At 39.3% G+C, this 26,594-nt stretch overlaps 2 protein-coding genes across 5 annotated transcripts in view; both read right to left on the bottom strand.

Annotated features, from left to right (window-relative positions):
- Window positions 1–63: 63 nt before the first annotated feature.
- On the bottom strand, window positions 64–2,039 carry LOC144056080 (transmembrane protein 233). The gene is made up of 3 exons (XM_077572484.1): window positions 1,860–2,039; window positions 295–429; window positions 64–207 (listed from the first exon to the last, which is right to left on the bottom strand). The coding sequence occupies exons 1-3, from the start codon at window positions 2,037–2,039 to the stop codon at window positions 190–192; spliced, it is 333 nt and encodes a 110-aa protein (XP_077428610.1). The 3' UTR covers window positions 64–189.
- Window positions 2,040–4,002: 1,963 nt separating this feature from the next.
- Window positions 4,003–26,594, bottom strand: part of LOC144056077 (RNA-binding protein Musashi homolog 1-like) — a 29,779-nt gene continuing 7,187 nt past the window's right edge. The window contains exons 1-12 of one of the 4 annotated variants that reach the window (XM_077572480.1): window positions 26,354–26,372; window positions 25,916–25,950; window positions 20,332–20,373; window positions 19,880–19,972; window positions 13,085–13,133; window positions 12,247–12,329; window positions 11,337–11,454; window positions 10,820–10,900; window positions 10,173–10,229; window positions 7,624–7,680; window positions 7,119–7,273; window positions 4,003–6,187 (exon numbers count right to left, since the gene is read on the bottom strand). In XM_077572480.1, the coding sequence (XP_077428606.1) occupies window positions 6,146–6,187; window positions 7,119–7,273; window positions 7,624–7,680; window positions 10,173–10,229; window positions 10,820–10,900; window positions 11,337–11,454; window positions 12,247–12,329; window positions 13,085–13,133; window positions 19,880–19,972; window positions 20,332–20,373; window positions 25,916–25,950; window positions 26,354–26,357 (816 nt within the window). In that variant the 5' untranslated portion in view covers window positions 26,358–26,372 and the 3' untranslated portion in view covers window positions 4,003–6,145. Of the gene's footprint in view, window positions 6,188–7,118; window positions 7,274–7,623; window positions 7,681–10,172; window positions 10,230–10,819; window positions 10,901–11,336; window positions 11,455–12,246; window positions 12,330–13,084; window positions 13,134–19,879; window positions 19,973–20,331; window positions 20,374–25,915; window positions 25,951–26,353; window positions 26,373–26,594 lie in introns of those variants that run through there. The other 3 variants (XM_077572477.1, XM_077572478.1, XM_077572479.1) reach the window with 3 other exon arrangements.

Genomic DNA, 26,594 nt, shown 5'->3' on the forward strand with positions numbered 1-26,594 from the left:
TTTCTCATCAGATAATTAATTCAAACCTTAAACTCTTCATTTGTCTATATGGCGAATGTGGAAATCAACAGGATGAGATGTATGAATGTAATCCCTCCAGTTCTTTTAAACCATTGTAGAGGTCGTCCTACATTCAGCAGTTTTGTTTGTCCTGTTCAAGTGCTCCAAAAGTCTCCCTCCCGAATTACCTCAGACCAAATGATTCATCTGGAACACAAACACAAAGAAACACGTTGCCTTATTGTCAAACAATATATTTGCATGCAGTGCGTGTCAGCTAAATAAAAATCTTACGGTTGTGAAATGCACAGTACAGATGATAGTGATGATGAGTAGGCCGATGATGATGGAAGCAATAGCGACATAGAGAGCATTCTTGCCCAGACGCCTTGAGCCATCATAGTCACCGTTGTAATAGCTGTGCCTAGACTAAGGACCAAATACAAAAACTTTATGATAACATTTCTGCATTATATATAAACTCAATTTGGCAATGCAAATCATGCAGTTAGAACTCTTTATTTATAGAACACTTTAAAAGAACCACCGCTGTTTTCTTAAGATGGAAGCCAGCTGCAGCAGATATAATATAAGCAGCAGAAGCCCCAGAATTGAACCCTGTGGAACACCGTTCGTTCCGTTATACATGTGAATTCATATTGCACATATTCGTCTGACCACTTTGCTGTTTTGCTCAACATAGTAGTTAGTATGACGGGATTAGGATAATACAGGAATCATCTGACATACCATCGTACCAGGTAAAAGTCAACTGGTGAGTACACAAAATTTCAGATAGGCCAAGCAATCTAGCGTGATCACCTGCAGCCATTGGCGGCCAAGAGGTGTGTATATATTAATATTGTTCCAATATAGTTTTTTGACCCCCGATACAGATTCTGATGTTTTACAGTCTTGGCCAATACCAATATCATACCGATACCTAGTTTGTTTGTTTTTTCTCAACATGAAAAAGCTGCCCTGCCATTGGTTCAGAGCATTCAAGGGCCAATAGGATATGTTGGCTCGGCATGCAGTGAACATCAGTCACACATCAGTGTGGATGCCTTTAAAAAAAATCTAAAGACATATTTATTTCAGAAAGCCTTCTAAAATTGTATATGTTTTTCTATTTTGCTGACGGTGGGTGATATTGATTACAAACCTGCACTTTCTTTAATTGACTTGACACGTAGCACTTTGAGATTTCATTGGAAATGTAAAGTGCATTACAAATACAATTTGTCTCTCTCTAAAAAAAACAATACAATTTGTTATTTCCTATTATTATTATTATCAGTGAATGTCGTGCACGAACAAGGCACAAGATGCTCTGAATCCAAAGTCCCATATTACTGTCGGGAAAAAGTAATATCGGCTTGTTACTTGTTAGTACTTACCGATGCCGATGCCTCTGTTTTAATGCAGTATCGGGGCCTCTCCCGATGTCGGTATCGGAACAACACTAGTATATATCATCACACATTATCGGGTGTGTAACTTAACCTCCGCGGAACCCCTGAGGGTTTGATCGAACCCAAGTTAAGAACACTGGTCTATGTTGAAAATAATTAATTACTCTAATACAATGAACTGGGACCTCCAAAGTTAGTACAAAATGCAATATTAGGGTAAATACATGTGGACACAATTGTTGATAGTATTGAAGAAGAAGAAAACACAAACAAATGAAAATCAGGCATTTTGGGGTTATTCGAAAACAAAATAAATAAATAAATGAATAAAGAAAGAAAGACATAAACTGCTCTGAAACCAATATCATGCTATAGTTTTAAATCTCACTTTCACAAGATTAATAGAATCAGAAAGTTAATTACAAAGTCTACACCCATACATACCATGATAGAGAAGACCAGAGCAACAACGTTGACAGGATATGCAGGACAAAAACAAGTAAAGATAGTTAAAATAAGGTAACTTTTAAGCGGTGGTTCCTTTTCCTCTGTTGAACTGTTATCACAAAAGTTACTCTCACTCAGTGAACTTTTCACCTCCTCGTTTAGCACTTCCAGAGCCATTTTGCCAGAAGTCAAAGAATAGGTCACAGGAGGAAAAACCTCACCTCAGGGAGGACATTTACCAAATTTAAAGTCCAGCGATCCTGACACGAAAAGGTTGACGCTGCAGATCTAAGTCTTGTGTTGACGATTCTAGCCGTCTTGTAACATAAAACTTGAGAAGAGGGGGTGCAAAGGAAGGGCGAGGAGAGAAGGGTGAGGATCACTAACCCTCTTGGCCTCCATCCAATAGAGATCCAACTGTTTACTACACCAATACTTCACACAGAGCACCAGCAGCACAGGGAAATAGTCACCTATTGGTCTTTTCTAGAAATGTAATGATATTCAAACGTCACAATATGACACGATTGTAAATCGAGTGGTGATTAGTGTGGGTCTTATTAAACGTAGGTGGCCAAAACATCCATCCATCCATGCATTTTCTGAATCGCTTAGCCTCACGAAAGTTACAGGCGTGCTGGAGCCTATCCCAGCTGACTTTGGGCAGTAGGCGGGGTACACCCTGAACTGGTTGCCAGCCAATCGCAGGGCACACAGAGACAACCTGGCCAAAATATGTCTAAATTAAATTAAACTGTACTGATACACTAACCACCAGAGGGTGTTGGAACAGCAAGCATTGAAAACAACCTGTCCTTTTTACCAGATGTGATGCTCTTAATATCATAAAATGACGATAACGATCTTATGGCAATTTTCATGCCACTGTTTAAAGGTGTATTCAAGGATCTTTTGTCGCTGCGACTTCCGGGTGGATCATCTTAACCATTGGTTCTCAATCCCGTCAATCTGCCGTAACGACATTGTGCGTGCTCATTCCTAGCTGCGTATGAGCACTTTTCAACCATTCATCATTGTAGCTCCACAGATCTCACCGCATTCTTTGAAAATGGCTGAGAGTCGCAAGAGGACATCCATCTATGAGACTGATGAAGATGACGATGAGCTTGAACGTTCCCAACATCTTTACTTGAAAAAATCTGGTAACGTTTTCCTCCTTGTAAAATGTACTAAGAATTTCTAAGTGCATCAACCTTTACTAAGCTTTTTCAAGTAAATATTAGTGGTGGGCACATTGATCGAAATATCGATATTATCGATCACAAGTCAGTATCGATATCGGATCGATACTGGCACTTTAGTATCGATCTAGTAGTTTAGTTTCAGTTTGGCTCTTTTATGCACTGCTGCGGTTTGGTCAAACAGATAACAGGCATGTCACAGCAGGCACAAGCAGACTTGCTGTTGCTCTACCTCCTCCCCTTCTGTGTGACTTAGCTCTCATCTTTGTAGTAGATTGCCTGAACACATACTGTATTGTACTTGAAAAAGAATTTTTTTGTATGTTGTTTTATGTATATATATATATATATATATATATATATGTTGTTCCGATACCGTTTTTTGACCCCCTATACCCAACTTTGCAGTATCAGCCGATGCTGATGCCATACCAATAGCTGTTTGTTTTTTTTCTCAACATGAAAAAGCTGTCCTGCCATTGGTTCAGAGCATTCAAGGGCTTATAGGATATCTTAGCTCGGCATGCAGTGAACATGCCAGACATCAGTGATATTCGTGCATGAGCAAGACACAAAATGCTGCATACAAAGTTCTATATTAGTGTCAGAATTAATGGAATCGGCATGTTATTTGTTAGTACTCACCTATATATCCCAGCATTTTTTTTAAAGTATTGATATTGGTATTGGCGATACTGGCCCTGTCTTTACTTGGTATCAGAGCGATACCAAAATTAGCAGTATCGCACTCCACTAGTAAATATCAGTCCCCATTTTTAAAATGTAGGCGTTTACCCCGGACGAGCATGAGAGCTGGTAGGCTGGTCTTCCGCATGGCGCATGCGCATTTTTCAAAAACTGACAGACGAGAAGATCCCTGAACACACCATTTAAGTTTCATGGTGAAAACCAAAAAAGGAAGAAACCACACTGACATATACTTTAGAATAATTTATTCAGATTTCAAAATTGAAATTATCTCAAGTTGGGGTGGGTAAGAAAAGAATTTCTGTAAAGCTTAGCAGGGCCATCCCGAAACTTGATGACCTTGTGTAAGGCGCTACAAGCTCAACTCAAAGCACTGGCCCTTTTCCTGACATCAACACAAGAAAGATCATGAATATACAAGGGGAGCAAGGTCTCAACACTGAAAAAAATATATACTTTTTTAAAAATCTGAAAATAAAGTCTTAATGCCGCAAGATTATCCACGTACTGTCCGCCTTTAACAATAATAGCATTATCTTCATTTGTAAGGTACAAAATAACTTATTGCTTTATTGTAAGTTAAAAAGTTACAGTGTAGGTGTCCAGCAGTAGTTTTATGTCATGTCCCAGATGGTCTGACAGGAATGACTGGCTGTATGAGGAAGTGGCTTCGAGTGTCTTGCTATGCTCAACATGAAACAAGGCTGAATAAACAGGTCACTTGTTTTTTTTGCACATGTTGAATTTGTTCCAGCGTTTGACTTTGCTTTCCAGCCAGCGTTTGCCTCCATCGAGACCCTTTATCAGAGCCGACTGGGACCAGACCCTGTTACATTTCATGTTCCCTGCCCAAATCCCCCTCCACCCAAGATTACATGGAGCAGCAACTGTATATAATCAACAATTATGTGGAGGAGCACAAAGCCGTGAATACAAAATAAGAGATGGGAGGGAAGCAGTGAAACAAAATGGAACAGGGAGATCATATCAGTACCAAATACGGGCAACCATTGGTTGCCAAAAGTCATTCCATATCATACTTTGATGTGGACTCGCTCACACACACTTAAGACGCATTCACATGAACCTTCAATAGTGATAAGAGAACAGAACATTATTGTGATGGTTTTTTTACATTTGTTTCTCAGAGAATGTCCTTCATTTATTTTCACGGTGCTTCACCGTGTAAAAACATCAAAAGGGAAAGAAATAAAACAAAATAAAAAAGTGAATGGCTTAAAAAAAAAAAAATCCATCAAGTCAACCGCCCACAACCCAACAAAGCCCTGATTTTTCCGGTTTAAAATTACCCCATCAACATTTGCCCATTGAGTAGTTTTCATGCAGATGCAAGAAATCAGTTTCACCACTATTAAAAAACGAAAAAAAAAAAGGGGGGGGGAGAAAAAAAAAGACATAGCTGCTGCTTCCAAAAAAGCATTAAAAATATGATGACTTTGAAAAAGAACAAAAATGCCAGACATATTTGTCTCATCATCGACAGTGCCACACTGCGTCAATGCTGGAGAGAAATGGCCAATAACGTACACAAGAGCCTCCTACACAAGTAGTGAGATGACCACATATCATTTCATATAGATGACTTCCAGTGAAGGAGAAGTTGACCCTCTCCAAACCAACCAATAACATGCCAGCTGGTTCAGTAGTCCTTCACCCGCCCTTCCCCTTCATCCCAAAAGTCTATGTACAATATCTTACAGGAAGGCATAAAAACATTGCTTTAAAACCAATAACAGAATAAAATACCTCACAGATTATCATAGTATGTCAATATTAATAACAATATTACAAAGGTTTGTTTTTCAAGACTATCAAAATATACATTTTTCCCCCCCATATTTCCATGATGCTTAGAAAAATGACTTGTCGTTGTTTTGTTCTTTGTATGTTAAAAAGGATTTTTGAGGAAAACGCTTCGTGCCCGGTGTGTTTTATCGGAAACAGCTCTCTTTATCGGAAACAGCTCTCAAGGATTTAATGATGCAACATAACAGTGAGGTACAGTAAAAATGAGAAAAAATAGTCCTCTGTGGCTTTGTCAAAAATGACAAAGGTTTCACCAGAGCTTTTTTTGTTTTGTTTTTTGTTTTTTTTTCAGTTTTAAAAGAATATTGGTGGGGTCAAATGAAGATCCAGATGAGGACACACTGGGATATTATGTTCATGTGAGATTAGTACAGCAAAAACAGAGTTCAGGTTTTTCAAAAGATATTCAGTCGGTGGGTTTAGCCACAGGACAGCCAGGCGGAGCTGCAGCCAGCCAATCAGGTTGTGCCGCCAAAGGACACTCAGCATTTGATTGGCTCATCAGCAGAAGAGAAGCCCCCCCAATCATCTATGACCTGAGTCATCTCAGTGGTAGCCATTAGTGAACGCAGTAGCAATCAGAGGACCCTGAAGAAAAATAAATAAACAGATTGAATGCATACCTGTTAGCGTCACAAATAAACACCAGCATTCAGGCATGTAAAGTGGATATAAAAAGTCTACACACCCCTGTTCAAATGCTAGCATAATAATATTAAGCATTTTTTTCTCCCACCATTGTGACTTACAACCTCAGTCTAACTATGCGCAATGGTGGAGTATCCGTTCTTTTGTGAAACGTGCGTTTGCGCCATTGTGGGAGTGAACACAGCTGACTTGCTTACTGGCCAATGGAGGACATTCCTCTCATTCCCCTCAAATTCAGCACAGGGGAGGCACAGTCTACATAACAGAAGCATAAACAAACTCGCTGGAGTTCATGCAGGAGATTGATGTACGCAAAGTACATTTTTATAAGGAATTGCAAGAAGATCCCCAATTGTGAATGTCACTAGTCACTATGAAGTGGGCACATTGAGACCACCTTGCACCCCTAATTGTGTGTCCGTGAGTAACAACCTGCATGAAAATCAAAACACACCCGTCTTTATGCCCGAGCGCATGTGCACTGTATACAAAAATGAAAAATGCGAGTGTTTTTTTTTAAAAGAACAGTGAGCAAATATTGCCACATCAAGCTGTGCCACTGAAAGACTCTTTCTCAAAAATGCACAGTGCTGTAATCTAAGCCAAAAGTGCTGCAACAAAATATTAGTTTGAGGTGGTATATATTTGCAACCAGGTTATTATTCTTTTTTTTTATTGTTAATTTTTTTAATTCTTCCCCTTGAAAGTTTTTTTTCATTTGAGTTGTACAGTTTGCAGGTCACACTGCTGTTGAAAAACCTTTTTGAACTCATTTATCTTTCTTGTTTATTATTCCACATCACAATAAACCTGGCATTTGATTTGTGTAGACTTTTATATCCAGTGTCTTCAAGGAGAAGTTGTGACGTACCCCTAGACCATGGCCGAACCCTGTGCTGGGGGCGGGGCTAGCCGCGCTGATGTAGCCGCTTACTCCTGAGTCCTGAGTTGCTGCAGCGTACAAGTCAGCCATTGGTCCAGGGCTGCTGGTACTCAGAAATCCAGCTGTGCGAGAAGGGGTGGCGCCTGGGCAGCAGAGGAGATAGGTCAAGCTTGAACATTAGGGTCTACTGCACTCATCTACAAGTGTTTCTTACAAAGCAAGGCCTTAAACCAGGAGTAGGGAACCCGGGTCGTCAAGAGCCACTGTCCTGCCTGTCTTCCATGTCTCCCTCGACCAACACAGCTGACTTGATGAACAGGATCGTTATCAGGCTTCTACAGAGCTTGCTGATGAGCTGATAATATGAGTCAGCTGTGTTGGGGGAGGGAGACATGGAAAATAGGCGGGACAGCGGCTCTCGAGGACCAGGGTTTCCTACCCCTGCCTTAACCCATACTAGTTAATAGACTTAAATTCCCTGCCACGTACACACCTCTAACGACTGCTGCTGCCGCCGCTGCCATTGGTCCATATGCAGTCAAGGGAATAGCTAAAGGTGACGAAAAACAACACACAGGAAGCTTAAACGGTGGCTCAAATATTAATCCATCATCAGATTTAAATAAAACCGAAACCAAATCAAGCATTGGTTTCTTACAACGCAACAATGTTGAAGAGTATGTGGTTTCTGAGTGAAAGGTGCAAGTACTAGTCACGCTCACTAGGGGGCAGTATGACGACAGTTACAACTACTTGTTCTCAACATTTGGGGGGGCCTGGACCATAGACATCTATAAGAACACTAGATGGCTCGGGCATGCTGTGAGCAAATGAGAAGTATGTGTTCATGGGGCGGCCATCTTTGGACAGAGCTGCACGATCACTCATAACATTACAGTCAATGGAGCACTGACTTTGAAATAACTGTATATTGCTCAACTCTTCCAAATTCTCAACCGGTTTTCATTTTTGTTGTTGGATATGACACAAGAGATGACACAAACAACTACTGCTGAGTTTTTTTTCTCTCTAAATCATAATGTTTGTGATCCGTTTTTTAGATCCGGCAAGAATTCAATGAGTTATGAGTATTTCCGTGGGTTTATCACCCATCTTGGCACCAACGACAGTGAGCAGTCCCCTGTCCTAAAATGGCCGGCCAGTGACGCTGCCGAATAGAAGATCTGCCTTTAGCCCTCTAGTGCTACTATAGATATCGATGTCCTTGACTCCCTGCATATTTTAAACCCTGAGGACCCTATACTCCCCACCCAATCTGGGGTTTAGGGGTGCAATTAAATATAAACCCACTGAAACGTTTGGGGGCCTCATAATTTGATATAATATGAACCCTCGCAAGCCCTGAGATCCTCAGGCACTGGCCTTTTAATTATTACAAGAGTCAGGACACACATACGGGGAGGCATCGTTACAGTTTAAGGCCCCCGACTGTGGAATAGCCTGCCGGAGAACCTCAGGGCTGCAGAGAATGTTGATGTTTTTAACTCGTTTGTTGCAATTGACGGCTATAGACGTCGAAAGATCGATTTTTACTGGGCTGGCAGTGAATGAGTTACAAACAAGCTGAAGACACATTTTTTAAATGTAGCTTTTACCCAAGATGTATTTTATGTACTTATTTTATTTATCTTAGCTTTTATTTTTATGTTAAACTAAATCTTATGTTTCCTGTTTTTAAATGTCTGGGTCTTTTATTATTAATGTTTTGAACATTAAGCATTTTATTTTATTATTACTCTCTTCTTTGTATTCTTCTACTATGTTCTTTTTATAGTTTTAGCTTGGTCTCATATTCTTAAAAATGATCATAGCCTGGTAATTTTACTTTTCCGGTGTTTCTTTAGAGGGAGCCCTCTGCGGCAGAAGCTGGAGTTGGATCTGCAGCCGCAGCTTATGGCCCTCTCCTGGCACAAAGGGCTCCCTGAGATAGCGTTTTCGTTGCTAGGTTGCCCTATGCTGAGCCTTAGATCATCTGTTTTGCTTTGTTTTGAATGTTTGTTTATGCACTTTTTTGATATATGAAAAGTGTTACAAATAAAGATTTATTGATTGATAATATCTAAAGAATGCAGATCATTTTAAGTAACTTTAACAATGCAAATAGGAACGAGAACACTTAATAAAATAAGAAACAAATTACAGATGTGAAACAGACAAAATTAGAGAGAAAAAAGTCCTGGAACATTCTGTAGTTTAGGTAAAGATCTCAGTCATAGTTCAATAAAATAATTCTATTTCTATTAGTGACGGGTGAGTACCGATACGAGGTATCGAGCTGATACCCGGCCTTATTCCAAGGTATTTGTACTCGCGATGGTGGCCAATACTCTTGTGGCCGTTTTACGATAAGGAACTAGAAATTGGAAGAATAGAAAATTTCATGTTATTTGAAAGAAAAATGCTTTATTGTGAAATAAAGGTCTTACTTTTTAATTATCTGTCATTGTTTTTAGAGGGAAATTTTATGTATCAAAAGTATTAATGGTATAAGTACTTGGTATTGTTATGGTTTGTTGACGACTCAAGAGTTGCGTACTCGTACTCGTATCGGTCTGGAAAAAGTGGTATTGAACATCCCTAATTTGTATCAATGCCATAGTATTTTTATTTATTTTTTCACTGAACCTTTGCACATTTGGGGTCCACGGACACATTGTGGAGAAACACTGGTCTACTCTAAAAGCTGAGCCAGAGTTATTTGTACATTCTGTTGGTCACGGGAAGCAATTTCCACAGAATTAACATGCTGTACAAATCTATCTGATCATCCTTATTGGAAATAGGGAGAATAGATGCTTAGGACGGGACGCTTGTTAAAGCCAATATCACATCAAGTTAGTAAAAAAGTGTGAAATAGTTCAAAACCTGTAGGATTTTACATTTTAGTCCTTTTTTATGTCAAGACCTTTCCCTCATACACTCATCAAATGTAAAAGATGTACAATATGGGACCATAGTCAGCAGTGAGTTAAACATTAGGATTTGACTTTTAGCTGTTAAATATACTCGGTACCTACTGACCTGTCAGCTCAGGGGGGTGGGAAGCTGTCAGGAGGGGGGTCCTCTCTAAATGGAATTCTAGAAACAGAGAAGGTCAAGAGAGAGCGCTCTGTAAATACAGTCACCATCCACAAGCCGCACTACAGAACCACAGCGGGACACGGACATCAGGACGAGAGCACAGAGCATAACATTTTACGTGAAAACATCTATTGTGGGACAAGGCAGGAAGGTGGGAACAGAGGAAGAGGAGGCGCCATTCAGCCAAAGGACATATTGTTACATAAGTCGATAAAATAAACAGAACAAAAGATTTGAGCTGAGCCAAGAGAAACTGAAGACAGTCCATTTTCAGGACATTTATAAAAGATTATGTTGAATGGTGTTAGAAGTGACCGTAAGCGACTACACACTCCACCAGAGGCTCGTTTATATTAAACTGGAGCATGTGTGTGTGTGTGTGTGTGTGTGTGTGTGTGTGTGTGTGTGTGTGTGTGTGTGTGTGTGTGTGTCTGTGCGAGCGTGCATGCTTACACGGCCTTCCAACACATTTCATGACCTCAGTACTCTTTACAGCTGAATCAACTACATGCCACAACCTGCATCCTTTGGCTTTTCTTCTAGGTGACTCGCTTGTGCAAAGTGAAAAAGGGTGTACACACACTCACCTGGGAACTGGTAGGCGTAACCAGGCGTAATTCCAGAGTAACTACGGCTGGTGTAGGTGGTAGTCTGGAAACTTGGGTAGCCTGTCGGCAAAAAAACAAACAAAAACAAAAAACATTAAGTAATGATATGAGGACAATATGTCATGTGCTATTCCATTTTGCGAACATTTATAAGTCAATACTGCTGGTCCAACCACAACTCTAACTGTCCACTAGAGGGAAGCAAACAACTGCTAACCATTTCCTTTTTAGTCCATCATGCTCTTTTCCAGTGGGTGACCTCTAGGTGCATTGTTTTGTTTTGTTTTGTAGGTTAATATGAAAAACAAAAAAACAAAGAGGAAAGAGGATTGTTTTTCATTATTATTATTATTAGATAGCTGTATAGTTAAAACAAATGTGTTTCATAATAGGACAAGTGAAAGAAAAAAACATACATACATACATTTTATATACTGCTTATCCACATTAGGGTGCAAGTGCAAAACACCTCCAAGGTAATTCAAGTTAGTTTTACCAAGCATGCCGATGCCCAGCATGAACGCGTCCATCCCATAGGGCATCACTCTGGATCGACCTCTGGCTGAACTTGTTGGCGTCATCACCTCCTTTGGCTGTGCTTTCTTACACTCGACCTACACCACACAAGTAATATCTGTTCAGTGATGCTAAAATGAAATTACAAAAGCAAGCCAGTTAAGAAAATCTACACACACAAATATAAAAATCTTCCAAACACGCATTTTGACGTACAATATTTTCACAATCCAACCAGGGCAGTCTACATCCAAGACGAGCAGTATGGGATATTCTGCCTATGGCAAGCACATTTGATTGATATTGTCAGCCTAGTATGTTTGTTTATTTATTTAATTTTTTACGTAGTGGGTGTATGTGGTTAAAGGACAATATTAATATACTTAAACTGTGCATTGGGGATGCACAAATATATATATAAAATACAAAATACACACCAAAAACACAAAAACAACAACAACGAAAAAGACTCTACCCTTATGAGCGCAATTGTATGGTGAGAAAATGCTTAATGCTCACAAAATCCAAACTACTGTGGCAATTATTTTGACATTTTCCGAGTTTTAAGTGGACATGGGTAGAGATGTGCATGTGAATTTTGGATAGCATTTCCGTGTGATTAAGTGACGTTTAGATGTTGCACATCTACAGTTGTACTTAAAAGTTGACATACCCGTGGATTAAAATAAAATACTCTGTAACATATTGCCAGACTAATACCTCAATGACACTGTGTATCAAAATGTATAACACAAGAACGATTATTATCAAAGCAGAATTAAAGCTAACTCTTAATACATGAATAATATCCGCGCAGTTGTACCTCATATTGTGGGTTGTTTGTAAATGTACTGTACGTGCTTAGGTGTGTTATTTCTCTGCTTGCGTACCATTTTGTTGTTGATCTCGTGGAAATGAATCTCACACACTTTCTCGACCACATCTTCGTTCTCAAAGGTGACAAAACCAAAGCCTGGAAGACACAAAAAACACTCTTGTAATGTCCTATTGGCTGCTAAAAAAAGAGTGGTAAAAGTAATTGTCATTATTAGCATAGGCTTCCAGAAAACGAAGAGAAAAAAAATCGCGATTAATTTTGACGGTGTTAAATATCTCATGTCTGATGAGCCGATCGAACAAATCTGAACAGGAAATGGGTCCCAATCTTGCTCGCAAGGAAGAACAAGACTATTATAGGCTGATGACATGCAGACAGGAATAGACTGGACGGGAGTGACGGCCGTCCATTAAAGCTGTCCTCACCCTTCATCACAGCTCTTTTCTAAGGCAGGGAGGCAGCAACATGAAACCAACGTCACATTGCTTCCCTGTCAATCCGCTGTTGTTGATGTGGTGGTTCTTCAACACCTGAATTAACCTCTACCGGCCACCCACCCCCCACCCCCCCACTCGACTCATTTATATTACTGTACCTCCTTGCTTCTTTCCTTTTCTTCCCCCTTATTCCTCACTCATCTCATTAAGTTCCATCCTCTGCTGGAACCATTCTGACCCTTTATTGCGACCCTCAGCGGGTGCAGCACTTCACCCTCCCTGGGAGAGGACGGCGATAAATGAAGCAGGGAGGAGTAGAAGGTGGAAAGGCACATGAACATGCCTGGAGATTTTTTTTTCTTATTCTCCCTCGAGGACTTCTCATAAGGTCCTGCACACCAATTACTTTAATTTGTGTTCGTGTGGTGTGGGTGTGTGATACTCTTTACGCACCTCTGTGTCTGTTGGTTGTTTTGTCGAACATAAGCATGGCATCGTCAACCTGTGAGAACAAAGCAAAGACTTGGATGGGCTTCAACGTCAACACACACACACACACACACACATCATTACACAGCATGGGGTGCCATTCTCCCTCTTTAGCATTGGAGCAAGAGGGGAAAACAGATGGAGAGGGCGGAGGGACAGGGAGGGGTGACAGGTGACAAAGGAGAAAAGACAGAATGAGGTCCAAAAAAGTGATGACCACTCTGCGTGTGCGCGTGTATGTGTGTGTGTGTGTAACTTGAAATCCACACTTTACGTGAAAATCAGGATGATCCACAAATAATCACAAGATACTTCAGGAAATTCTTCCCGCTTTTAACCTCTGATTCGTTCACTTGCTACTCGTCTTTGTCTACAAAGTTTACAATTGCCTTGGAGACGGTGTAAAGAATTTCAATTAGAAAAACACGGCTCCCCAACCTCATTTCAATAGGAGGAAAGGGGGAGCGAAATGAGAAACTGTAATGCTGAATAACGTAGTGAGCAAAAGAGAAGAAAGTTTTGACTGAACATGGAAAATTTGCTGACAAACACTTTACATCTGAAAGAGAGTGAACAAAGTGAACAAGGGGCTTTGTCAACATTCACTCCTTTTCCTCTCCTTCTCTCTCTACTTTCCTCCTTTCCCTCCTACGCTGCTCTATTCATATTCCTCCTCCTCCCCTTTTTCACCACCACTTCCCCCAACCACCACCACTTCCCCCAACCACCACCAACCCGCCTGCCCTTTGCTGGCAAGAAAGTTTTGAAGCTTCTGACGGTGCCAGGACCACTCATGTAGTCTGATCTTAAGGGCAGGTTACAAACGGGTTCAACTAAAACTGAATTGGTTGCTTGTTTTTACATTATTCAGACCAGAAACTCACATTTTAAATTGCGCTCCTATCTGACCCAGAATCTGTTGTATCAACTATAATCTCAAACATAAACGCAGACTCCATTTTCTGCAGCATGGTACTCATGACCAATCATACGCACCAATCAGCCTGTTAGCGAACTAGTTGGAATACTTGGTATGGCGCACCGCAAGCACATGCTATGAGCTGCGCTTGCTAGCTAGCGCAGCTAAACATCCTCCCATGGTACAGATCCTGTCCTAACTAATCCTGTGGCAGCAATTATACAACACTTCTATTAATAATTTTTATCATTAAAGGCAGACAAGGAGTAGCCTAAGCACACAACACAGTGCAAGAAAGAACAGAAGACGCCAATGCTAATCGCTAACCTAATGTAACGCCAAAGAAAAAGTGCTTCGGTGTACAATACATTTTTCACAGAACAAATACATTAAAGCGGAAAGCAACCAGCTAGGAACAGCAAATTAGCAGGTAAAGTGGCTAGATAGAAAATAATAGTAGGGTGGCACAGTAAGCAGACACCACCAAAACCCGAAAATGAATCAGTTACATCGGCCAGTCCAAGGCCTAGGTCAAAAGTACATAATGTCATATATTAAATATTTACAATACCAGCTATTAATTTGCATTCGTTCACCTTATTTTGAACCCTAGAATGCTGACTTATAAGATCTGTTGTAATTAATTTAGCTTTACTAAGGGAATATATTTGTGTTATTGGTTAAATTTATTGGATTACACAAAAGAGAAAATTGAACATGTGAAATAGCATATAATTTAAGCGTAAAATTTTAAACATTTTTGTTTAAAAAATACAATAGATTTTAGTAAACATTTTTAAGCAGTAGTTGCTTTATTGAACCAGTTTAAAAAACTTGAAAAAAGACTCAGACTTTGTAGTGTCCTTACATTATTAAATAAATACTATAAAAAATTTTGGATGATATAATGTAATGTTCTGGCATATTTGTAAATGTTACTGTAAAAGCTGAATATTGGCTTGTAGCTTGATTTGGAAAAAAATAAATTCATGAATCAAATTTAAATCACATATCTGTCAGAAAAATCCCAATTCAATCTTTACCTGAAATCATCCCGCTCTAGTAGTAGCATTAGTGCTTCTAACGCATCTGAATATGTGCATTTTTTATGCATTGTCACTGTGTCCAGCAGTGTCATTGCTTACTTAGTACCTGCCAACTGAGGGCATAGTGTTTCTTGACTAAAAAAACTACTGGCATGGTAAGCAAATTTGTGTTTTCAATTGTTTTTGCGGGTCAATGGGAATCATTTGGCCAACAATGTCATTTGTAGGTGAAAAAGCAAAGACATGGGCTGACTGTGTTGTAGTCACATGGTGACACAGGTGGAAAATGACTACATGTCTATTTTCATTAAGCTGCAACAGCACTGAAACTCAAACCAGTGTAACGTGAGTGGCATCGGGATGACCAGGCCATCTGATTTCTATTCGTTACTTCAGATGATGAACACACTCGCCATGTCTGTGTGTTTGTCCCAACACATTTGAAAAAGTTAGATGTGGTGATGATGGAAATGGAGAGGACCAAGGTTGCTTCTGCAGTCTCCATGACCCTTTTGACACCCATCTATCTCAATATAGCACCCCCTGCCATCACACAACTACCCCCGTCCCGCAGTCCTTCATTGAGTTTATTCTGTTCTCCCCTACTCTACATTCTCCCAAACTCAATGACACAGCAGAGAGCCCAGAGAACAGGACAGTAAGTAGACAGCTGCAAGCCAACATGTTATCATAAGACTAGAGTTACATGGGCAGTTTGAGCCCCTGTTAGCATCATAAGCATTTATGCTAGGTTAGCATGACATGTAGATTTTTACACGGAGGCCAAATTATTCACACAAACACACAAAAGTCTGAGATGGAAGCTAAAATGACATGGTGATGATTAATGTAAAGTAAGTATAGTAAACCATTGAATTACTACAGAAGACAACGGTGCACTCTTACGTTAAAGTAACTTGTCACGTGTATGATCTTATGCTGCGGTCGCACACCAGCTCCTTGCCCTTGCCAAACCCAATAAAAAGACGATCTCCAATGTCCGCTACCCAGGGTGCTGTAAGACAATCTGATTGGATAGCTGTGGGAGGACTGAGATTGTCTTAGCAGCAGCAGCTCAGTCTCTAACTACTCAGTGCTACACCAGCGTCATTATTCGCAAGAAGATTGAGACATGACAAGATGATGGTCGCCTGAAAAGTAGTCATCAATAGTATTCCATTTTTCTATATATGTGTACAACAAGAATTCAACAAAGGCTATGTTTACATGCATTCAGTAATCCTTTTAAAACCAGAATAAATGTGCAAAAACCCGAATAAGACCCCTGTGTTTCCCCTTTCTAACCCGAATATTTGGTCATACAAATGCGAACAAGGTATGACCTTTGAACTAAACTTTTCTGCACACGCTCTATTCGCAAGGAATCTTGATCTTTTCAGTATTGGAATTACTTGTACGCACAGCGGCCATCTTACGTTGTCACTCGCTAAGGGAGCTTAACTTAAATTAATTTCTCAGTGACGTTTTCATGTTTTTTTCTGTTTCTACGGCGAAAATACCACAGGGTGTATGGACACAAATGCGCCACCGGAAATACATAAACAGAGGTAAACAAAAATGGTGAAACATAGCGGCGGCGTAATTATGTGGTTTGGATCAGGATATGTATACGGGAGTAACTCTACCCACTCACTCATGTAAACGGGTTATCCCAAATGTTGTTGTTTTTTTTAATGGAATTTTGACCTTAAGCCGAATAGTGATTGCATGTAAACGTAGTCATAGTAGATTATAAAGGGTGGCGTTCAAATATTTTTTCCCCTGCTCTCTCCTCACATCTTCCTCTTTCATCCTTGCACTCGCTCTACGGACAGCTCTCTAAACAGGCCAGCAGACAAAGTGTTCAGTCAAGCCTCCTAATTGCTGGCTCATATGGGTGAGTGGAGTCCCAACTTTTCCCGTCTGCCCTGTCCATGCTGCATTTTTCATTATCTCTGCCATTCTGTTCTCCATCGACAACTAATGTGTATCCAGAGTTGTGATTCTACTCAAGGATTTTTGCAGTCATATTGTCTCCGTGGTGCTTTATAGAGAGTTCAGTGAGGAATGATGAAAAGCCTGAAACGGGGATTTCCTTTAAACCATAACTGACTGTGTGAAATGTTAATGATTGAATTACTTAACTTGTGAATTTAAGTTCAAAACAAATCTCAGATCATACAGCAAAAGGAAGTCTTAACTCCACTTTGGGTCCAGGCAGATTACAGAGGGCTTTCACTTTAGGATTTAAACTCATGTACTGAAAGTCTGAATACAAATATGGCCGGTACAGTTATACAGGCTAGAATATAATAACATACAGGAGCTAACATTTGTTCAGCATGGATCCCGCAAATCAACACCCATTTCCCTCCACTGATAAAGCAGAGTAGCATAGATGTGCTTTCAGAAGTACTGTATGTTTAAAGAAACAAATTTGAGTATGCATCAAAGAGTTACAGAAAATGCAGTGCATTCTGTTTTCTTTTTGAGGCGGCGCCACAGTATGAAAATAAACAGGACACTGAGTCCCACTCCATCCCAACCTGCACCTTGTAACCAGGCTCAGATAATAAACAAGAAATACCTCCTGCTCAGCAGGAATGCACTGTGGGATTGGCGCTACGCATGATACAGCTTCAGTCTCATGTGTCCAAACAGTTCAAATATTCCCCGTATTCTGGGGAGTCAGCGCTGTCTTTGATATAAAGAGTGTGTAACCACCAGGGAAAGGGGGATTCGTCTCAGAGCTGCAGACATTTTTGGGAACATTTAAGAAACCATGACACGACACAAGCACCCGTGAAAGGAGTTAGCACATGTCACATGTAATCCAGATTGACTGCAACCCACAACATGACGAATGGTATGTTTTCAAATCAACAATCTATCGGAAATCCAACTGAAAACACTATATAACATGTAGACGGAAATATCAGTTTGTAAAGAAACTCTTATGAGCAATTTTGCACTGGCTGTTTATCCTCTCAAATTATCCAACGGTGTCTTTTGATTGTCCTCTGTTTACACAGCAACAACCAACTAAAAAAAAGAATAAGGTGTGTTCAAAATGAAACTTGAAAGAATAACAATTTGCATGTGCACCAACTGCTTATCCAAAAAAGTGCAAATTTGAATTGTGTAAGTACTTCTAGAGAACAGCTATGTAAGTAGTTTGACGCAGGTGTGTAAATCTATATATAAAAACGAAAAACATTAACGACAGAGAGGTGCTGAATCTTAACATTATTTACATAATGGCAATCAATGTACTGCAAAGTCGTTTTGTCATCGTAGCCCATATTTTGTTTTCTCGCAGTTAAACTAACATTAAATAAAGTGAAACTAAGGCTACAACTAACAATTACTTCAGTAATTGATTAATCTATTATTTTATTGATCAATCAATGAAAAACGTGTAAATTTGCATCCTTTTTTCAAAGCCACATTAAAAAAAGTGCATTAAAAAAATGAATAAGGATTTTTTTCCAAAGTAAAAGCAATTTATTTTGGTTCAAAACAAAGATAATTCAGCAGCTTTCATGGAGGACTACAGAAATCATTGAATATGCACTGTCGAGGAGCTGAAATTCTGAGTATTTGGACAACTGGGAAATAAAAAAGATAGCCAAACAATTCAGTGATGATCAAAAATTACGATAGATTAATTTGATAACTCCCTAAGTGAAACTATTCTACTATTTCATCGGCACTCCAATGACCATTATTTGAAAGCAATACTGTGCAGCAGGTTGGATATTTTAGCATCCTTTACAAACGTGTACCCTACAGAATAAAACAGAACTGCTTGGTGGTTAAAAAGGCCTTAGACGACTTCATTTGAATCGAATCTGCGCCTTAAATATGCTTAGAACCCTGACTCATATGCCAAGTGAGACAAACAACATATTAGGCCTTTAGCACAAAACAATGACCAATTTTAGGTTATTTAGCAGACTTTATGGCAACAGAGCCCAGTAACATTTTTGGGATCGCTGCCAGTTCTGCCCTCTTTGTCTACACAAATGTATGCAAGCTCACCTCTGCTCAAAGCCAAAACTGTGCCACTGTCACACACGCCTCTTCCCAGTCATGCAAATGCACACTTCTCAACCCAAAAAAACACAACAACACTGGATTACTGTGGGACAATGGGTAAAAGCAGGTCACCACAGCAACAAGCTATGTGTGTGTGTGCATGATGGAGAAGCGCATCTGCGGTACAGAGTTTTGGGGTAAAATGTGATGTGTTTTGTGTGTGGCGGGGGGGGGGGTTAAAGAAGCAGCTGTTGCATTTGGTTAGTTAATACAGTAGAGAAAAGCCTCGAGTCCTTAAAGAGTCTCAGCCCCGCACCCCCGTCCAAAATACGCTCAGCCAAAAAGTAAAAAGTAAGCCCTTACTGCATGTAGGCTGGATACTTTGGTGCATTTGGCATTTTCTCCTCCACCATTCAAACTCACATTTCTTCCTCACCATCCCAACATTCCTCCTTTTCTCTGCCCTTCAACCCTTCCGAGTTCCCCTCCCTCTCGCTCTATGGGGGGTTGCTTCTTCCCTTTCAGTCCCCCGCCATCTCCCTCACCCTCCTCTCACGGCTTTTCTCCCCTCTTCCTCCCTTTCTCTAGCCACGCATCTGTCTCCACAGCATGTTCGCCTTGCACCACATTTCACTCAAAGAAGCCGTACACTAAGTGAGATGATTAAAAAACAAAACAAAAGATCAGCCAAAAATGTTAGTTATCACAGGTGTGCAGTCTACATTTTAGAATTTGCAAGATTTCTTTTTAGCTTACCTTTCCAAACTGGTCAAAATATTGCTTCACGTCTTCAAGGGTGGTGTTGACCGTCAGTCCTCCGACAAAGATCTTCTTTGTTCGGGTGACCAACTAGAAGCACACAAAAGGAGCAAAGCAATGTTCTATTATCCAACTTTGTTGCTTTACTTTCTGTTTTTGAAAACATCCAGGCTAAATTAGCTCAATCTGAGCTGTGTGCACAGGTGAACACATGCTGTGTGTGTCCATTCATATAAGTGCGCAAATATGGCAATGTGTGTGTGTGGGAGGGCTGAGGCCGATGGTCAGGGTGGGGGAGTACGGGGTTGGGGTGACAGGGTCACAGTGTCAGGCTGGTCAAGTGGATTGCCGCACCTCTTCCATCATGTGACCGGCGCTATTCCGAACCAATCAGAGCTGAGCGATTACGGGCCACACATGACATCATTCCGCTTTACATGCAAACTCACCTTAGGCTGAGCACGGCGAGGAAAAGCCACTTTTGGGTCGATCTGTGCGGGAGACAGGAGGGAAGATGGCTTATATTTAGTCATACATACAAAATGGCAAACACTTTTTCAGAGTACTGATTGACATTTTATCTTATTAGTAAACTGTGATTGCTATGTTTCTACTGAAGCAGCAAACTAGTAGTGTATTTGATGCTTTTGAGTGGCTGACATCCCTCACATTGTCATTATTTGAGGAAGCATTTAGTCATTTGTAAAAATGTGACGCTAATTTCCATAGTTACCTTAGTCTTTACCTCTCATTGACATTGATTTACTCTTAACATACGGTGTATATAAATAGTGAATTTAAGTCGGAAGATGGGCCAAAAACATAAATCACTGTAAAGACAAGTGAGTAAGCAAGGACTAATTTTGTATGCAATAAATCATGTTGATGTTTCATTGACAAAAACAATCTACAGACATGTTGTACAGTATTGATAATGAAAATAATTTCTAAAATTGTAATCTAATTATTTGGGAGTTGGAAAGTGTAGCGCCAGTAGTTTAAACAGAGAAAATATCTGCTACATATTAAGCCCAAGTTCCTATTCCTACCTTGGCCAAATTTGACTGAAAGTGAAGTGTATTTGTATCTTCTGGTTGTAAATCAGACAATAAAGTCTCCAAAGGTTCTAAAAATAAATTTCCAAAAATATTTTGCATTTTTATTTATTATAAAAAAAAAATTACAGTTCTGATTCATAGGGATGTTCAATACCATTTTTTTCAAACCGATACCAATACGAGTACACAATACTTGAGTAGTTAAATCACTGATAGCGATACAAAGTACTGTACTGATACCTCTAGTATTATTTTGATGCATAAATCACCCCCCCCAAAAGAAAAATGACACATAATTTTAAATAAAGACCTATATATCCCAATATAGCATGTTTCCTTAAAATTGCATGAAATAAAAGACAATTTTCTATACTTGTAATTTGTGATTTCTAGTTCCTCATCGTAAATCGGCCACAAGAGGCCGTCGCGAGTACCGATACCTTAAAGCAAGGCCTGGTAATGGCCCAATACCAATGCCTTGTATCTGATTCGTAACCCTGACAATATTAAAGCGGAAGTCAACCCAAAAATGTTATTTACCAAAGTATGTTATATACAGCCCCACTAATCTGAACATTAATTGATTAATACTGTGTTTGTGGAACATGAATTAAGCAGCAAAATCTCCCCGTTTTGGCCATCTCTGAGGCGGCCATTTTTCCACTTGCTGTCGACTGAAGATGACATCACATTTGCTCAGAGCTCAGGTTAACGACCAATCATAGCTCGCCTGTTTTCTGAAGCTGAGATGTGATTGGTCATTACCAAGCAAGTGTAATATAAGTCGACAGCAAGTGGCAAAATGGCCGCTGAATGGCATAGATAAAAACGGGGGAATTTCGGTGTTACTTATATTCCACAAATGTAATACTAATCAGAATGTTGTGTTTAGACCAATGTGGGTACATAGAACATTTTAGGGGGGATTATGTCCTCTTTAAAATTGCATGAAATTAATTTTTTAATTAATTTTATGTCCGCCAAATTTCCAATTTGTAGTTTCTGACTGTAACACCACTAGAGGTCACAAGTAGCAATACATTGAAAAAAGGCCTGGTATCAGCCAGATACCGATACCTGGTATAGCCCGCGCAAGTTCTATAAATAGCTCACCATTGTGATTTTCTAGGAAATTTGAAAATCAAACAATGGAAAAGAATTATAGTTACGGACATATACAATACAAATACAATACATTGGTATTTATCGGTTTCCCAAATAATTATTTTTTAACACATATCACATAAATGATTCATTATTAATAATAATAGCATGCAAATCAATTCCAAAACTTTTTGAAATCAATTATCCTATTAATTACTCCAGCGATTACTCAAGTAATCGCCCTGATACAGAATTTTTTTGTCAAACAAGTTTTGACTGAATATCCCTGTAGCATTTGAATAAGCATATGACTAATTTGGGCATGGGACTTTTTTTAAGAATGAAAAAAAAATATATATATATATACACTGTATAGCTTATCACGTGTTTTTACAGTCTAGGTCCGCTATTTTGTGCCATTTCCAGCTGGAGGATACCCATTTAAGTTATTCAAAATTTCATTTTAACTAAAATGTTGCTGTGATACAAAAAAGCTAAAATAATAGGACATTATTACTTTTTTCTCAAAATTCTATTTTTGGGACCCTTAAAATGCATATACTACAATTTAAAGTTTTTGCGTGTCAGGAATATAAAAATTTATTAATCCTCCAAGAGTGATCAGTTCTCCAAGAAACACGCTGTAGTTAAGTCACTGAGCGCATATGAAGGGCAACACGTCCAAAAATAGAACATATGCTAATGCTCAAGTATGTATGTATAGTAGACCCTTGCTGATGCAAGCTCCCCAAACATCCAAACACATGGGCGTGGTGAGCAAGATACACATTAGGGCTTGAACACATTAGTTTAACTGTAATATTCTTACTTGCGTATTAATAAACAAATTTGGCGTGACACCAAACTTGTCAAGAGTCTAGCATTGTGGAATTTAAAACGAACATGCGTGTAACATTCAAATTTTGAGAAGGATTGCTCACACTGACAAATCCAGACAACCTCCATTTAGGATTAACAAGATTTGATGTATCCATATTTTGCCCCTCTGGAATGTTCGAGCAGTGGTCAAGGTTATAGATAAAATTAGAAGCAAATGAGTTTTGAATGAGCTGGCGTGTAATAATGCTAAATATGCAAAGCCCGGTCTGGCATTTTAAATTTGCGTGGAATCTTGTGTTATTCTCACTCAAGCCAACAAGAGATGATTTTTAGGTCACAGAACCTTGTAGTGTATTAAGGTCTTAGGCTTCCATCTTTGTTCTAATAATTGGATGTGTGAAGAGAAACCCCTTGTGTCTTACACAGGCGTTGAATTTATATTGGCAGCCAAAAGGAGCCTATCAAACAGTCAGACAACGCGCACTCGAATGCGCAGGATACAAGAGCAAGAGCAAGCTTTTCTTCAATATTCAGACAATGTATTCATCTCTCTCCTGTGACAATTCCTCTCTTCTGATGCCAACACTTCAGATCAAAATATCCTTGGAGGACCTTTGAGTGTCTTTGCAGCCACTTGGAGAGCACAAGCCTGGGTAACTACCATGCAGCAGCAGTGCCCTTGGGAGGGATTGCCGGCCGACTTTGCAGCTTCAAGTAAGCAAGAAGCGTTGTGTCACCTCCAGCTGGTCTGAGCCTAGAGACAGCGTACACCAAGGTGACAAGGACACGCACTATTGGCGACAGGAAGTGACCACATGACATTCCTTCCAGTATTTCAATCTGACATTTAACCTAGGATTACAAGCTTTACGATTACATGTGCCAAGCAGCTCCTTATCTTGCAGAAGATGCTCTCAATAAATAAACCATCCTCCTCGATATGAGTGATCGACGATTACAGATAGACAATTTTTTTTTTTACCAATATCGCCATCTGCCTTTCTTTCTTTTCTTTTTTTTTTTTTTACAATAACTGACAGGCAAAAAGGGACCAGTTTAAAACTGTGATAACTTCAGGGAACTTTTTATATGGTGTTTTTATAGGTCACTGGATAAACATTTCACCAGATTCAATCTGTTAATTTATTATAAAAAAACATAAAATATTTATTCTTCATAATTATTTACTATGATCTACAATTTAGTATATCCCTGTTGCACCACTTAATATTTTCAATTTAAATCAAAGTTATGAGGCTAGCAATTAGCCATCTAAACAAAACAAGTAAGCTAGTAAGCTACACCAGTAAAATTCTAATGAAAATATATATATGTTGGGAAAAAATGTATATTATTGTTTGTTTTTTTTCAGGTAATACCACATGTCCAAATAGGACTACTACATACCAGTTGCTAAAATGGTAAATAAAAGTCTCAGATTGGTTATTTCATGTTGGTCACACCATTTTCATGAAGTGGGCATCATCAGATAAACTTATCCATTAATAACCCTTACATTTTTTGTTAACTTCATAAGAGATTCTGCTGACCCTCAGAACTCTCTGCACCTGAAATTAAAATTAAGAAACAGTATGTGAAAGTAACCCATTTCTGTTGTTTACTGTAGAAAACTATAGGGAGCTATTTATGTTTAAGTTTTCATTTAACTTTTTAAGACATGGTCCTGGGAGCTCCCTGAACTTTGCTAAAATTTTTAAACAAAGATTTTATAATCAAGATAAAACAAAAATGCAACATTTTGCAAACCTGAAAAGTGGTTCAATTAAAATATGTTTAAAGACATTTCAACAAAGTAGAGGTTTTTTTTATGCCAATATCTTCCTTTTTTTTATGAATATCGTCTACAAATATTGATTATCGTCCTCCTTGACTACTAATAATCAGCATCGAAATCGGCCCCAAAAAAAAATAATCAACATATTGGTCTACCTCTCGAGTGGTTTGACAAAAATGACCCAAATTTCAATATGTAACTACATGGAGCAAAGGTCACACGGAACTCTGATGTGTAACACGATAATAGAATAAGTAAGCTGTGTTGATGTGAATGTAAGACAAAAGTTTCCTATTGGAAGAGAGAGACCACACAGCAATGTTTCTTCATGGCAAAAGTGCTAGTTAAAAACCCAACAATTTGTAACCAGCGTATTGCAGGTGGGCGTATCCAAAGAGAGGAAATAGACCGCATTATTTATTTATTTTAATTGTCACAGGAAATACCACATTTATTTGAATCTTTTAAATGTAATGATACAGTGCAGGCCTCGGATATTAATGTCATTCGTTATGTGCCTTTAACTAAATTTATTCTAAGTAAAATTAATAATAAATTTGATTACTTGTTAATTTTAGTGGGGTTGGAAAATCTCTCTCTGAATGTACTCATGTATAAATGTAACTTAAATGATAAGGAGCACTTAGAGTAAAAACAGCCTACACTACAGATGTTTACTGTACCAACTATGACTAGGTTAGGCCTAATGCATCTTATTGTAGTGCTACTATGGCTACTACAGTCATGCCATGCTGTTAAAAAATCATTCCACTCCAGCGAGAAAACAGAATGCATCTAACATGCAATTTCTACGACTGGTTGTACTCAGAGGAAGGCTATGATAAATGAAAACTAAAGCATCTATTAAGACTGCTGAATTAGCCTTGAGGAAGACAGACAGGCCACAAAAGCAAAAGTAAAATGGCTTAGCCAGGTCACTGTTTGCAACACTCAGAAATAGCTCTTCACATCTTGAACAGAGGCTTGACATTTGAGAAGTGTCTCGACCATGTAACAGTTAACTAGTGAAAATGTGTCTAATCGTGTTCACTGTGAGAAGAAAGCAATTCTTCAAAAGAGTTATAACTGAGTGTTCTCGTAATGCTCTGACTAACACCCTGCTTCATAACACCCAACCTGTGCTTCAACTATGCAGCAAAGTGACGGCACTATGATTTTTGTTCTTTTTTTTTTTAGTAGCTTAGCTTTTAAGACTAATCTACAACCAATAGTCACCTCACATGGCCCAGCGTGTTCACCAGTGTAACAGACTGAAAAACAAAAACATTTTTTTTTTTAAATATAGCCTCAAACTAATGCATAAAATACCTGGTGCACCAAAACAAAACAACTCCCATCCGCTAACGTAATGGGTAAAATAAAGATGGGGGAGTGAATAAAGAAGAAAACGCACAGGGAGAAAGAGAAAGCATTCATTTGGAAAACAGAGTCGGCTCATGAGAAAGTGGGCCTGTCCAGTGTAGCGGTGCAGCGGGGCCGTCCCAGCAGGCAGCCCCTCTGATTTCATTAATTAACAGGACAAAGAGTACAAAACAGATGGGCCCGTAGAGGAACTAGGGCTCCCGTGCTACCCCCACAGGCCCACATACTGGAGTATATACATACACAAGCATCCTGATAATGTAGCACCAACATAAGCACTAACGTACATACCCATGCTTTGACACGCTCATTACTGTACCTCCACAAGTATCGTGCGAGCAACTTCTTGTAACAAAACGGCAAACAAAAGGCACCATTGTTTGCGGTATTATCACGTTTAATCATGACAACAAACAGCTACGGGCCAAATGAGAGAAAAGTGTAGAGAAAGACTTGGTTTGTACCCAGCAGGGCCAGTCTGCACACAGTGCACAGCTCAACAATGGCACAAGTAATTAGTTAACGAAGCTTA

The sequence above is a fragment of the Vanacampus margaritifer genome, chromosome 8, assembly GCF_051991255.1.
Source record: "Vanacampus margaritifer isolate UIUO_Vmar chromosome 8, RoL_Vmar_1.0, whole genome shotgun sequence".
Classification (NCBI taxonomy): domain Eukaryota; kingdom Metazoa; phylum Chordata; class Actinopteri; order Syngnathiformes; family Syngnathidae; genus Vanacampus; species Vanacampus margaritifer.